This window comes from Aphis gossypii, chromosome X, assembly GCF_020184175.1.
Source record: "Aphis gossypii isolate Hap1 chromosome X, ASM2018417v2, whole genome shotgun sequence".
Lineage (NCBI taxonomy): Eukaryota > Metazoa > Arthropoda > Insecta > Hemiptera > Aphididae > Aphis > Aphis gossypii.
The window spans coordinates 61772758-61786375 of NC_065533.1; the positions used below are offsets into that span (position 1 = coordinate 61772758).

Genomic DNA, 13618 nt, shown 5'->3' on the forward strand with positions numbered 1-13618 from the left:
CAGATGATTCCTTTATGATTTATATATTATATATTATTCAATACACAAATCATATAAATCCAACTACAAAATACACTGTTAACGTTTCTCAAAGCAACATACACTTTAAATACTCACCAATTCACCTATAGGTTTTCCTATTTACACACCCAATATATATGTATGTATTTTTATAATATATACCGGATACCCAAATCAAAGTACACGAACATTGTACTGTTTGGTACAAATATAGTCTAGAAACAACCCAACCCATGGTCGAAGATATATGTAAAGACTAAAGGTTAAGCAAACGAGAATAACAAAACAATATAAATAGGTACATATATGTTACAATAATTTATTGAATCAAAAACTGTATTGTCCTAGTAAACATCGATATTGCTACGTGCTCTGATATCCTATAATAAATACAAAACATGTAGGTATTAAAAATGTTAAGCCAAAAAAAAACATAATAATAATAAGGAAGAAATTAAACATATCTAGTGAGTTCGGATAAGACCCGGTGCCATCCAAGTCCTCGTATGTGGTATGTTCATATTATAAGATCAATACTATTATAGGCCTATAATCAACAGAATAATATCATTTATAATAAACTATCAAATCAATAAAAATACACTTTCAAATATTCTTACCATTTATTTATTTATATCACAACAACCATTGAACCAATCAATGTAGCTCATTTGTTGTTCATAATTTTGACTGGCGAAGTGGCGAATGTCTGTGAGATAACGTTTTGAAATATATTAATACTAATATGAATACCCGTGGATACCACAATAAAAGTTTCGACTTTGTCAAACAACATGGAAAAAAACAGCTAAGTAAAAAAAAAATCAGACCTTTAAGCACCATAAAGGTGTGATAGTCATAACTAAATGCTAGGTATTATTGATTTAAGCACACATATTTTGTTTGAATAATAAATTAATTGACAAGAAATTATTATATATATGTATATATATATATATATTAATATATTATATTTTACATGAAATGTACACTATATCACGAAAACTAAATAAACAAAAGACGTTAAAATTTCATAAAAATGTAAAATATTATAATTGACATTTCAACTCAAAATGATTTCTAGCCAAGTGAATAATTTATTGAAACAAAATAAATGTAGATATTTAAAATCAATTTACTTGCCTTTAATTTTATGATATCACAATCTTTATAATACTAAAAGATGTGTTTATTATTTTTTTATACGTAATTCGACGAAATGTTTTTCATGCTATTTCACCAATATCTTACATCAATACATTTTGTTCTTTACCACCACAAAGTCACCTCTCTTTAATAGTACTTATATCATTACATCTAAACCAAAGATTTGATTTTTTTTACCAAATGCTTTAAAACGCGCGAAGAAACAAAACGATATTACTTCATAACAAATTGTCAAAGTGTCAACTGATACAAAATGAGTTAATGAGCGGGAAAACAGGACGGCGGAAAAGTGACGTTTTCTTATAACGTTTTCGACCGTTCACGACTATGACCGAATCCGTGAGGCTGCATAACCAACGCCCAACAGTGCCGGTGCTAAGGCGGGGTGAAACATGTGACGGTGTACGTTAGGACGTATCGGTCGTATCGCCACAATGTTATCGTTTTGATTACGACAGGCCGCAGCGACCACAGCGAAGTCTTTTTTCAGTTTTCGGAACTGCGCTTAGTACAGCAAGAGCCCCCCCAATCGAGAAACGGGCGAACTACTTGGCGTTTTATTATATAGATCGTTGGAGATAGGAAGAACAAAGAACATTTTTGATCTCTTAACTTTATCTATTGTTTAATGTTTAATAGTTTCTTATTTATTTTAATATATACCTAAGTTTAGTATACAGTGAATATACACAGTATACAGTTTGCTTAACGTTAAACTACTGGTGGAACTTTATTAACTATTGTCTATTCTTAGATGTTAAAATGAATTGTAATTATTAACTGTTTGTACCAGAAAATGTGATTATACTATTAAAACTACTCATATAATAATAATAATAATAACAAAATAATTGACTGTTAAACATTTACATCATCATGCAGCCAATGAAACCTTTTAAAATTAATAAGAAAACTGGACCTAAAGGTAATATTGGATAGTTCCTCGTGTTAATGTTTATCTTTGTAATGATTTCAATTTAATTTTTAATTATTGTAATAATAAACATTTCAATTTCATGCAAGTTAATAATTATTCAATATTTACTTTACAAAATTATATAAGGTTTTTCTTCTTTAGAACATAAACTAAATCTCTATGTTTATTAAGATTGTGTTATATAAACTATTACTCTGGTTGGTAATATTCTAGTTAGGTATAGTAGGTATATTGAAATTTTGATTTATTACTATTAGGCTTTTAATAATCTATAACAGCGTTTCTCAAACTTTGGTCCACACGTATACCAGAGGGGGTCCATGGACGTAAATTAAAAATACTATATACTATATAGTATATTGTATAAAAACGAAAATAGCAATAATTTTTACTATTTTTAAGGGGCTCAGCAGAGAAAAAGTTTAGGAAACGCTAATCTATACGAACATTACAAATTATTTTTAGTTACAATTACCTATGTTCAGCAATATAACTGAAAAATAATACTATAAGGATAATATATATATAATTTATTTTTTGCAAGTACTATTATTTGATATTTTAGATAAAAATAAAGTACCTAGACAGCAATCTAAAAGTAATCGTGGTGATGATGATGATGATTTCTTTTTGGACAATAGTGGGCCGTCAAATATGAATGATGAACAAAATTCAAGATCATTTCATCCTCCTAATTTGAAAGGAAGAAATATTGGTATAATATAATTTTAATTGATTACCTGTATTACATTTTTATATTATATTATTTAATTATTATAGACTCATGGCATGCTCGTAAACAAGCAAGTATGATAGAGGATAAAGAAATAATTGATATGACAAGACCTAAAATCAAGCCACCTCCTGGTTTAACAGGTCATGAATTAGATATGTGGCATAAAGAATATAATCGCTTATGGCAAAAATCCATAAAGAAAAAACAACAAAAAGAAAAAGGAAAATGTGTAAGTTTTTATTAAAAATGATTAAACTTTTGAAGCTGAAGTTTTAGTATATTTCTCTGTACACTCTACAATGACGTTATGGTTTATGATATTTCTAATCTTACCACCTGCTCTAGTTTGTCATAACATTGTTATCATCTATTATTCCTTTTGACACCAAAAATATCATACTTGATAGATCATCATTTTTTAACCATACATGCTTTTTAATTTAGTTTAATATTCTCCTCTTTATTTTCTTGTATAACTTATATTTATTATTATTAATGTTCCCTTATGTTTCTCTCTAATACCTAATTGTCGTAGCTAATTGTAATACTTAGTAAAAATAAAATTGAATTTAAGAAATTATTTTTTTTTTTAGTTTATTAAGTTAGGAATTGAAGAAATTAGTCGTATGGAAATGCAATTTCAACAACTTGAAGAAGAAATGCCAATTATTGATGAAAATATTAAACCGTCTGTTATATCAAATTCAAAACTGAATAAAAAAGTTCACAGCAATCATAAGTAAGCTTGCTTAGTGCTTAATGTAGTTTTTGTTAAATAATTCAATTGTTATTACTTATGAATTAATGAAATTATAGGGCTTTAAATCTTTTGACATTAAAAGATGAAGATGTAGATGAAAATGCTGAGTACATAATTGATAGATATAAAAAACTGGAAGATTCAAATTTCAAAAGAAAATTTTTAGATAACATTACTGGATCCATGGAAAAAAATCTTGTCGCGTCTATTCAAAGTAATATGGTATGTTTCAAAATTTTAAACAATGTAATATTTAATTTAATATATGTCATATTGATTACTATGTGGCTGCCAGAGTTTATTTGATTACAGTTAGTAATAGAATCTCTGAAATTTTTTACATAATATATAGAATCAGCCATAGGCTTTGCGTAAAATTTTACAGTTGACTCTCGATAACTCGAAATTCAAGAGGGGAAAAAAAATTCCAAACATTTCGAGTTATCAAAAACTTTTAAAAAGTATGTTTTTATTTTTAAATAATTTTTACATTTAAGAAATAAAAAAAAATAAAAAATTTTTCTTACATTCTCATTTTTCTATCAAGACATTGTTGAACCCATTTTAATAAATAGAATTCTATATCAGAGTATTCTCTTAGTTTCATTTTTTTCTAAGTTGCCGGGTTTAAATAAAGTTAAAAATTTAATTTGTTAACTTATTAACTTTAAATTATAGATTTTTAAAATAACATCTTTATTTTTTTAGTATTGTAGACAACGTACTTGCTGGAATTACAAAATCTTTGGCTATTTTAGGGTTTTTCTTTTCGCATTTTTCTATAATGTTAAGCAAGTTCATTTTTCTAGAAGTGATAATGTTGTTAATTTTGAACCATAATAACCATTGTATCAACACTGTTATACACACAACAAATGATTAAACAAACAGGCGACATAAAACTAAACTGAAATCTGTTGTATGAAGTTACCAAGGTATAAGTTACAAATATTTAGTTAACTCTAATGGTCAGGTTTTACAAAACAAGTCATAAATGAAAAATAATCGCCTTGATAAACTATTTTTAGTACTAAATTTGAGATATCGAAAATTTATCAAATTAATTTTCGAGTTAACAAAATTATTTTAACATTAAGTGTTATTGTTATTTGGAAGGGAATATTAATTATTCGAGATATTGAGAATTTCGAGTTATCGAGAGTTGACTGTATGTAATTTTTTTGTGATTATCATAGTACTCATAACATATAAATCTAACTTATTTTAATATAATGATTTAGGACTAAGTGTTGTATATGACTATCCTTTTAATATCAAGGAGTAAAAGTATTTACAAATTGTTTCAAAGGCCACAATAGAGTAAAAATTTTGCATTTTAATTTTCTAAGAAAAAATGTTCAAAAAACTTTAGTTTGTAGTAAAATATATTGTAAGTTAGGGATATTATCTAAGAAATACTGATTTCACATCACTAACATAATAAGCTCAATAATGTTCTCGTTATAGATTACATTTTATCTTCATCTTACAAAACACTGTATTAAAAATTATGCATTCTAAATAACCCATTTCATCCTGTTATTTTTTATACTAGAATAAACCAAATAAAATTAATCTATTGTCAAAAATAAAAAAAATAAAAATATTAGTTTTTATATTTTAATTTTAAACAAATTATGAATATTTTAAAATGTATTAAAAATTAAAAATATGAACTTTTAAAAAAGAGTAGTCAAGTGAGTAATGCTGGGCTGTATAGTAGGTCACTATAATGGATGTCTTAAATTTGAATGTAATGATAAGTATCATTGTATACGAAAAACAATTCTGATCAGAAATGATTTGTCAGCCTACTGCCTAGGATATAATTTATAGTGGTTGGTGACAAAAGTGGTTTATGTTTTAATGGCTTGAATACACCAAAATTTAAGTTCTTTGTAAGCCAAGCTTATTGAAAATCTTGTATTAAATCTTCAACTCTGAGCTACTTATACAACAATTTTTATGAATTATACCTACAAAACTACAAAATAATTTGTAAATATTCATGATTTTGACAAATTTTTGTCAATATTTGAATTTCAAATGTTAATAAAAAAAAATTGTGCCTTTGTATTCTTATAATTTTTTAATCATTATAAGACTAACTTATAAGGAACTTTGTATTAAATTTTCAAGTATTTTGATTCGGCCCAAAAAATTTTTATCGATGTTTATAAAAAAACAATAAACAAAAACAAATATTTCAAATGCCTATAAAGAGCATTAAAATAAGTGTAATATTTTGAAAATTAAATTATGTAAAAAAAATGACTCTAAATAACTGGGGAAATTTTCAATTATCTACGACTTATACTTTTTGAATCGTTTGAGCATAAATTGTTATTGCTATGCAATTTCTTATAAACTTTATATTCAAACGCTTAGATATAACATTTTTCCTGTAATGACGCTTCGAGTTCTCTCTAAATTTATTGAAGAAAAATCTATGGAAAACATAGGGTCAAAATATTAAATATTATTAAAATTAATTATTTAATTATTTATTTATTTTTTTTAATTAATTATTTTAATTTAATGTTATATTTTTTTTTATCAATCTTACCTAACCTAACCTTAACCTTAGATATAAATACAAAAAGTTTTATGAATTTTCAACTACAAAATTATTTGTAAATTTTCGTGAATTTGAAATATTTCGTTAAAATTTGAACTTCAAACACTTATAAAAAAAAATTGTGACTAACGATTTTTGATTTTTTTTTTTTTAACTACAATGAGAATGACTTATGACAGTATTTACTTTTTTATTGATTACCTAGTTATTCTTAATTAATAGGTTTATACAATAGATATTACAACTATATTTTAGGTATTAACAGGTTACAAAACATCAACAATTTGATAAATCAGTATATGGTTAAATATACCTTACTGAACATACTTTTAGACCATTTAAACAGTGAAACATACACAAAATACCTCATAATATTGTACAATAAAACTACCTATGCACAAAAATATTATATACAAAACAACAAAATTAACACACGTAGTATACACATTATATGTATAATTAATTAATGCAACATAAAAATTTAATCTTAGCTCTACATTAAGAATTTAAGTATATGATTAATTAAAAAACATTTTTAATTCCATTAACTAGATTTTACATGATAAGCTACATCATATAGATATTAATGTATTATAATATTTTCAATTGTATTCATTATTCAGTTATTTTACTTTTAATTATTCTAGAAAAAAAAACAAATATTCAAAATATAAAAACTTAAAAGGAGTACCTATATGAAACATTAATTTCATGTTTAGATTTATTTTTATTAAGTTCTTACCAGCATCTTGAGAACTGGAACTAGGAATAAGATTCTGAGATAATTTATTATGCTCTTGCTCTACTTGATTTATTATATTACTTAATATTTTATATGAATATAAATTATTTAATTTTTTTAAATTTTGAATATTTTGAATAACTTATTATCACTAGACTGTTTTAAAAAAAATCTTGGATTGTTTTTCTTTTTTTTGGTTCACTCATTTTGAATAAAACCAACTGGCACAAAAATATAAGTCTGAAGAATAATTAACATAAATCAAACGACTAAATGTATTGTAAACTTCAAACGTATATATGATCTATAAGTTAATATTAAAAATGTTCAATACCACTTGCTGTCATCTGATATTTGAATTTTGAGAAATTAATGAACAATGATCCAGGGATAACACATTATGGCATGTACAATGTTGAGAAAAATAGAATACCATAAAATAAGTAATAACGTCATATTCTGTGACACTATAAAATACATCCCGACATAATAAGATAGAACTCTATGGTTACCATAGATAATTTAATTATCTATAATGGTTTTACAATTTTAGATTATAAATAGAGATAATAATTTAATTAATAAGGTATAATACATGCACGAAAATTACAATGTTATACCTATTTATATATATAAATTATTATACCTTTATTATGACCTTTATTTAGGTATAATAGGTACATAAAAAAAAAAAATTTAAAAGATACCTATATTTTGTTTTGCTTTTGAAAATAATATTATAATTTATAGGTATACAATTTCAATAATTTCTGGTGGTGCAAAGGTATGTTTTTTCACCACCACATTTTAGATAACCTAACCTACATTTGCAGTTATTTTTCAGTTATACATATAATGCTAAGTCGCTAACAATTCATATTGCTAGTTACGATTATATTATAATAATAATATAATATGTATTATGTATTTTATTATTATTGTATATATATTATTACATAATAAAATTAATATTTACCTTAATTGGCATGAACTATTTTTGGTAGCTACTGTTGTCGGCTCATCGTCGATAATCGACACACGACCGCACCAGACAGCCGTGATTGAAATTAACTTTTTGACGTAGTGGAGGAAACCGCGATCGCTGTCACAACGCCCAGTAGCACAATGTCATGATGGCAATTAATAGCAATTAAATGTAACGACGTAAACATATCCACAAAAAAATGACATCAAAAAGTGATTTAGAGTAAAAATACCTAGGTATTATAAAATTTGTAGAGAACAATATTTTGGAGGGAATCTTATGGTTTGGGTTTTGTATTAATCTAAATATACAGTTCGTAATTAAAGGAACAAAAACATTTTATTTAACATTAACTCTTACTTTTTGAATACGTAATATTTAAAAATAACATAAATCAGGTTCTCTCCTAAATATTGTTTTCTATAAATTTCGTTATAGGTATTTTTACTCTAAAACCACTTTTTGATGCCGTTATTTTAAAATTCCGTGGACATGCTTTTACGGCTGAAAATGACCAGTGTGGCGTCCTCTTAATTTTAAAATTTTAAATTGTATATCTAATGGGAACATTTGCTATGTTAAGTCTTTGTAAGACAAAAACAATGCATACGTGTGTAGTGTCCTATTAGAACTTTCATATTACTACTGTGACACTGTACCAGTTATTAGAATTTGATTAATTATAAAAAAATATATTCAATTTAGATAGGAAATTAACTAATGAATATTATACTTTTAATTAGTGCTCTACATTTTAATATGTATTATAAGTTATATATATATATTTTTGGTTATTTAAAAAAATTTATATTTACCTAATTTATAAATTTTAGAAGCTTCAAAATGATGAATCAAAAAATGCATATTTGAGAAATGAACTTGAAAATAAACGTGAAACTGTCAAGTATAGATCTATGTGTGAAATCAGAAAGAAACTGCCTTTTTATAGCAAAAAAGATGAAATTTTAGAACTGATTCATAAGAATCAAGTTATACTGATAAGTGGCGAAACAGGTAGGTAATTATTATAATAACTATTTATTTTTTTATATGAATTTACGTTAATTGTCTTTTTTACGAATTATAATTTATAAAATATAACAGATTAATACTATCAAGTATCAATACTTACTTATTAATACGTTAGCTGTGTACTGACGCTATTTGGCATCCAATGTATATTTAAATAAATGGTTTATACACGTTGCTGAATGTTATTTTATTATTATTTAGCGTTATTAAACGTACATTTTAAAATATGTATTTATACGCTATTTGAATGTATGATCATACATGAAAAAATATTTGTGTTATTTTTATAAAAGTGACATGTGCACTGGGTGAAAACTTACAAAAAAATATACACAGTCATCGTGTAAAATTTAATTATAATTTTTTTTTCTTTTTTTTTTTTAATCCTACATAGGCTGTGGTAAAACTACTCAAATGGCCCAATTCATTCTTGATGATGCTATTATGTCTGACCGTGGTTCAACATGTAGAATTGTTTGTACTCAACCAAGAAGAATCAGCGTTATATCAGTGGCTGAACGTGTTGCTGATGAAAGAGCTGAGCATGTAGGAGAAGCAAGTGTTGGTTATCAAATCAAACTGGAAAAGTATGATACATTTTATAAAGCATATTATTATATTTTTATCTAAGATGTGAAATACTAAGATATTAACTTATAAATGCTTTATTTTTTAAGATACAGGGTTATAATGTTAAGTAAATTGTAGATTGATTTATTATATTTTAGAAAACTGGAACGTGAATATGGATCTATACTGTTTTGTACCACTGGTATTTTACTTCAACATATTCAAAGAGATTCAGCTTTAAATTGTTATTCACATATTATTATTGATGAAATACATGAACGTGATACCATTAGTGATTTTACTTTAACTATTCTCAAGAGCATCATACCTGTTGTAATTAAATAAATCTGTTTATTATATTATTGTGTGCATGGTATTTGTTTAAATTATTTTATTATTATTTTTTTTTAATATTATTTATGCAGAGACCTGATATTAAAGTTATATTAATGAGTGCAACATTAAATTCTGCAGTATTTTCTAAGTATTATAATGATTGTCCATCTTTGAATGTACCTGGATTCACATATCCAGTTGAAGAACTATACTTAGAAGATATCTACACATTAAATAAGTTAGTTCATATTTTGTATAATTGCTAATACATGATAATTTTATTTATTTGTAAGATAATTATTGCTGATTATAGGTTTAGATATTTTCCTAAAAAACAAACACAAAAATCTCGCAAAACAAAGCTTGGTGATCCATTTAGTGATTTTGTAATTCCTTATGTAAAGTAAGTATACTTTTGGAAGATGTGTATTTATATGTATATTAATTGTGAAGAGATAACCAATGTTAATATTTTAATAATAAATATTTTGTAGTGAAATGAGGAGATTCAATAAATTTCCTTTATCATTATTAAATTGGTTGGAAAATCCAATGTCTGAAGACACAGATTATGAATTAATTTTAGAACTCATTTATTACATTTGTAATAATAAAGATTATGGTGCAATACTTGTGTTTCTTTCGGGATGGGACCAAATATCAAAACTGACTAAAATTTTAAAAGATAAAGGCTTTGGAAATACATGTAAAGTATAATGTTGTATAAATTTAGAATTAAAGTTTATTTTTATTCAATTATGTGTATATATTACCTATTTTTTATTTTGCAGCTCGATATATATTAATTCCTTTGCATTCCATGTTACCTACTGTATCTCAAAAATTTGTTTTTGAATCACCACCTCCGGGTAAGCTTTAATTATTTAAATTCTTTAAGTATATTTGTGTATAATTTTAGAATTATAATAGGTGTTCGTAAGATCATATTATCCACAAACATAGCAGAAACTTCAGTTACTATAGATGATGTAGTTTATGTAATTAATAATGGTCGGATGAAGTTGAAAGGATTTGATGCAGAAAACAACATTGGAACTCTTAATGAAGAATGGGTGAGCTTAGCTAATTCTAGACAACGTCGGGGCAGAGCAGGTCGTGTGAGACCTGGTATTTGTTATCATTTATATACAAGAGGGCGTGAAAGATCATTTAGTGATTATGTATTACCTGAAATGATGCGGACAAGCTTAGAAGAAGTAATACTTCAAGCTAAAATATTACAAGTTGGTATGGTAACACCGTTCTTGGAGAAAGTAATGAATCCACCAGAAACCAAAACTCTCGAAGTAGCTTTAAAAGTATGTTATAGTTTATTTTACTCTATTAAATGTACCATAATAACTATTTGTTTTGTAGCTATTGATAGACTTGAATGCTTTAGACGAAAAAGAAAATTTGACTCCATTAGGTTTTCATCTAGCAAAATTACCAATCGGGCCACTTGAAGGTAAAATGATTATCTTAGGTGCAATGTTTAGTTGCTTGAGTCCAATAATGACAATTGCTGCTAGTTTAAATTTTAAAGATCCTTTTGTCATGCCAGTAAGTAATTTATTAATTACATTATTTGGTTCTATTTTTTCTTGTATGTTAATAATATTTTTTATTATTTAGACAAACAAGGAATATCAATGCTGTGAAATTAAAAAAAAAATGGATGAAGGACATCAAAGTGATCATCTTATGGTCACAAGAGTTATGAGTAAATTTTTATTAGCAAAACGAGAAAATAAAGCATGGGAGTTTTGTAAAGAAAATTTCCTAATGTTGAATACAATGAACATGTTGCATGAATTAAAATCTCAATACGCTAAATATTTATGTGATCTTGGATTTATCAAAACGCCCACCTATACAGCTTTTGAGTACAATCAGAATTCAAATAATATTAAGCTTTTGAAATGTGTTCTAACTGCTGGTTTGTGTCCCAATATTGCTGTTTCTTAGTAAGTAAAATTAATCAATTAAAAAATGTTTTTAAAACAATATAATATATAACTTCTAAACTAATAATTGTTATTTTAAAGTCCCGAGATTAAAACAAATGGTCATAAATTTTCTAAATTTATTACTGCTGAAGATGGAAAAGTGGAAATTCATCCCAAGTCTGTGAATTCAATTGATTGTTACTATGAGAGCCCTTTATTACTATACCACACAAAACTAAAGACCACTTCAATATTTTTGCATGATACCACTATGATTTATCCATTTCCTGTGGTGCTGTTTGCAAAAAGTCTCAAAATAACTGGTGAAAAAACTGACCAAGTTACTTTTAGTCTTAACCCTCAAATAAATTTCACTTGTTCTAATAGAATAGCAGTTTTTATTAAGGTGATTATATAATTTTCAATTATTAATTATTTTGTAGATTTAATAATTATACTACATTAATGAATCTAACACATTAATTTGTATTTTATTATTGGGTATCAATCAAAAATATTTTAATATTGAGTTTATTTATTAATTGTTTGGTACATCAGTTTTATTAAATTTGACGGTTTTAACAATAATTTTTATTCAAATGCATATTTTTAACTAATATATTATAATTAATTATTTTGGTATATTATATTATAGTTTTGTGTCATGGATGTATATTCAAGATGGGGCATAATATAATATAGCCAATCTGTATGAACTAGCTTCTGATGTAGTATGATAATTGAAAAATAAGGAAGGCAAAGACTGAGCCAAAAGTAAATTTAACTGATATTCGATAGACAAATATACAAATAATAGTAATTCTGTGATTATTTATTATCGTATAACCTTTTTATTTGTTTTCTAAGTAAATTTTTAAAATCCTAAATAATAATTTAATTATTTATTTAGAAAAACACTACAGTATTTGATAAACCAATATTAATACTTACAAATAATTAATAGTGACTCATTTAATATAATATTTTACACGAGAAACATTGCTGAATGTGTATATTAATCATTAATGAATTAATATAATTATAATACTATCATTGTTTTTACATTTTTAGCAAGTAAGAAAAAGATTGAAGTGGTTGATTGATCATCTAATGTCACATCCTGAAGAAATAAGTTTTAATTCAAATTCAGGCAGTGGGAAAGCTCTTAAGTAAATATTAAAATATTTAATAAATTATGTAGTTATACATACTTAAATGCTCTATGAATTAGGATTTAATAATTAATTTAATAATATTTTAAAATTAAATTATTTGTGTTATTAGTTTAAAAATGTATGATATTTTTAGTTATCATATTTCAAAATAATAATAAAAAAAAAAATTATGTATTATTTTTAAAACTCATTAAATTATTTTTAATAACTTAATTTTTTTATATACATTTAAATAAATAATGTTTAAAATTGCTCATGCATGGATATTTTTTATGCGTCAGTAATATTTTTAATTTAATCACTAATAATAATAAATTATTTTTCAGACTTGTGGTTGATCTTGTATCCGCAGAAGAACATCCTGGTATAATAGAATTTCCTTTTAGGTTTTAAATTTAACTTTGTAATATATTATGATTTTATTTTAATATACAGTATGTCCCATAAGTCCCGTATCACCCTTAATATCTCCATGGAAAATCAATATATTTAATTATATTATATTTATATTGATTTTTTTATTACAATTATTTAAAAACATAACTTGCTCTAACTTGGTCAATTTGTATTCAATTTTAATATTTTTTTTTTTTTTTGAAAAATTGAAAAATCTTAAATGCATAAAAATTT

At 24.9% G+C, this 13618-nt stretch overlaps 1 protein-coding gene and 1 long non-coding RNA gene across 3 annotated transcripts; one reads left to right on the forward strand and one right to left on the reverse strand.

Annotated features, from left to right (window-relative positions):
- Positions 1–399: 399 nt before the first annotated feature.
- On the reverse strand, positions 400–895 carry LOC126552702 (uncharacterized). Its single transcript, XR_007606119.1, has 2 exons — positions 642–895; positions 400–568 (listed from the first exon to the last, which is right to left on the reverse strand). It is a non-coding gene; the product is annotated as an uncharacterized LOC126552702 (long non-coding RNA).
- A 268-nt stretch (positions 896–1163) lies between these two features.
- Positions 1164–13531, forward strand: LOC114131280 (ATP-dependent DNA/RNA helicase DHX36-like). 2 transcript variants are annotated; one of them, XR_007606113.1, is made up of 19 exons: positions 1164–2113; positions 2691–2840; positions 2906–3090; positions 3455–3600; positions 3678–3843; positions 8760–8940; positions 9353–9545; positions 9687–9861; positions 9954–10102; positions 10178–10267; positions 10359–10570; positions 10656–10733; positions 10795–11183; positions 11242–11427; positions 11500–11831; positions 11913–12219; positions 12469–12587; positions 12885–12982; positions 13315–13354. XR_007606113.1 is itself a non-coding variant. In XM_027996458.2 (18 exons), exons 1-18 carry the CDS (start codon positions 2065–2067, stop codon positions 13379–13381), a joined length of 3153 nt encoding a protein of 1050 aa, XP_027852259.2. In that variant the 5' UTR covers positions 1604–2064; the 3' UTR covers positions 13382–13531. The 2 variants fall into 2 exon arrangements, 1 of the variants encoding a protein (XP_027852259.2); XM_027996458.2 differs by lacking the exon at positions 12469–12587 and having other exon boundaries at positions 1604–2113; positions 13315–13531.
- The last annotated feature ends 87 nt before the right edge of the window (positions 13532–13618 follow it).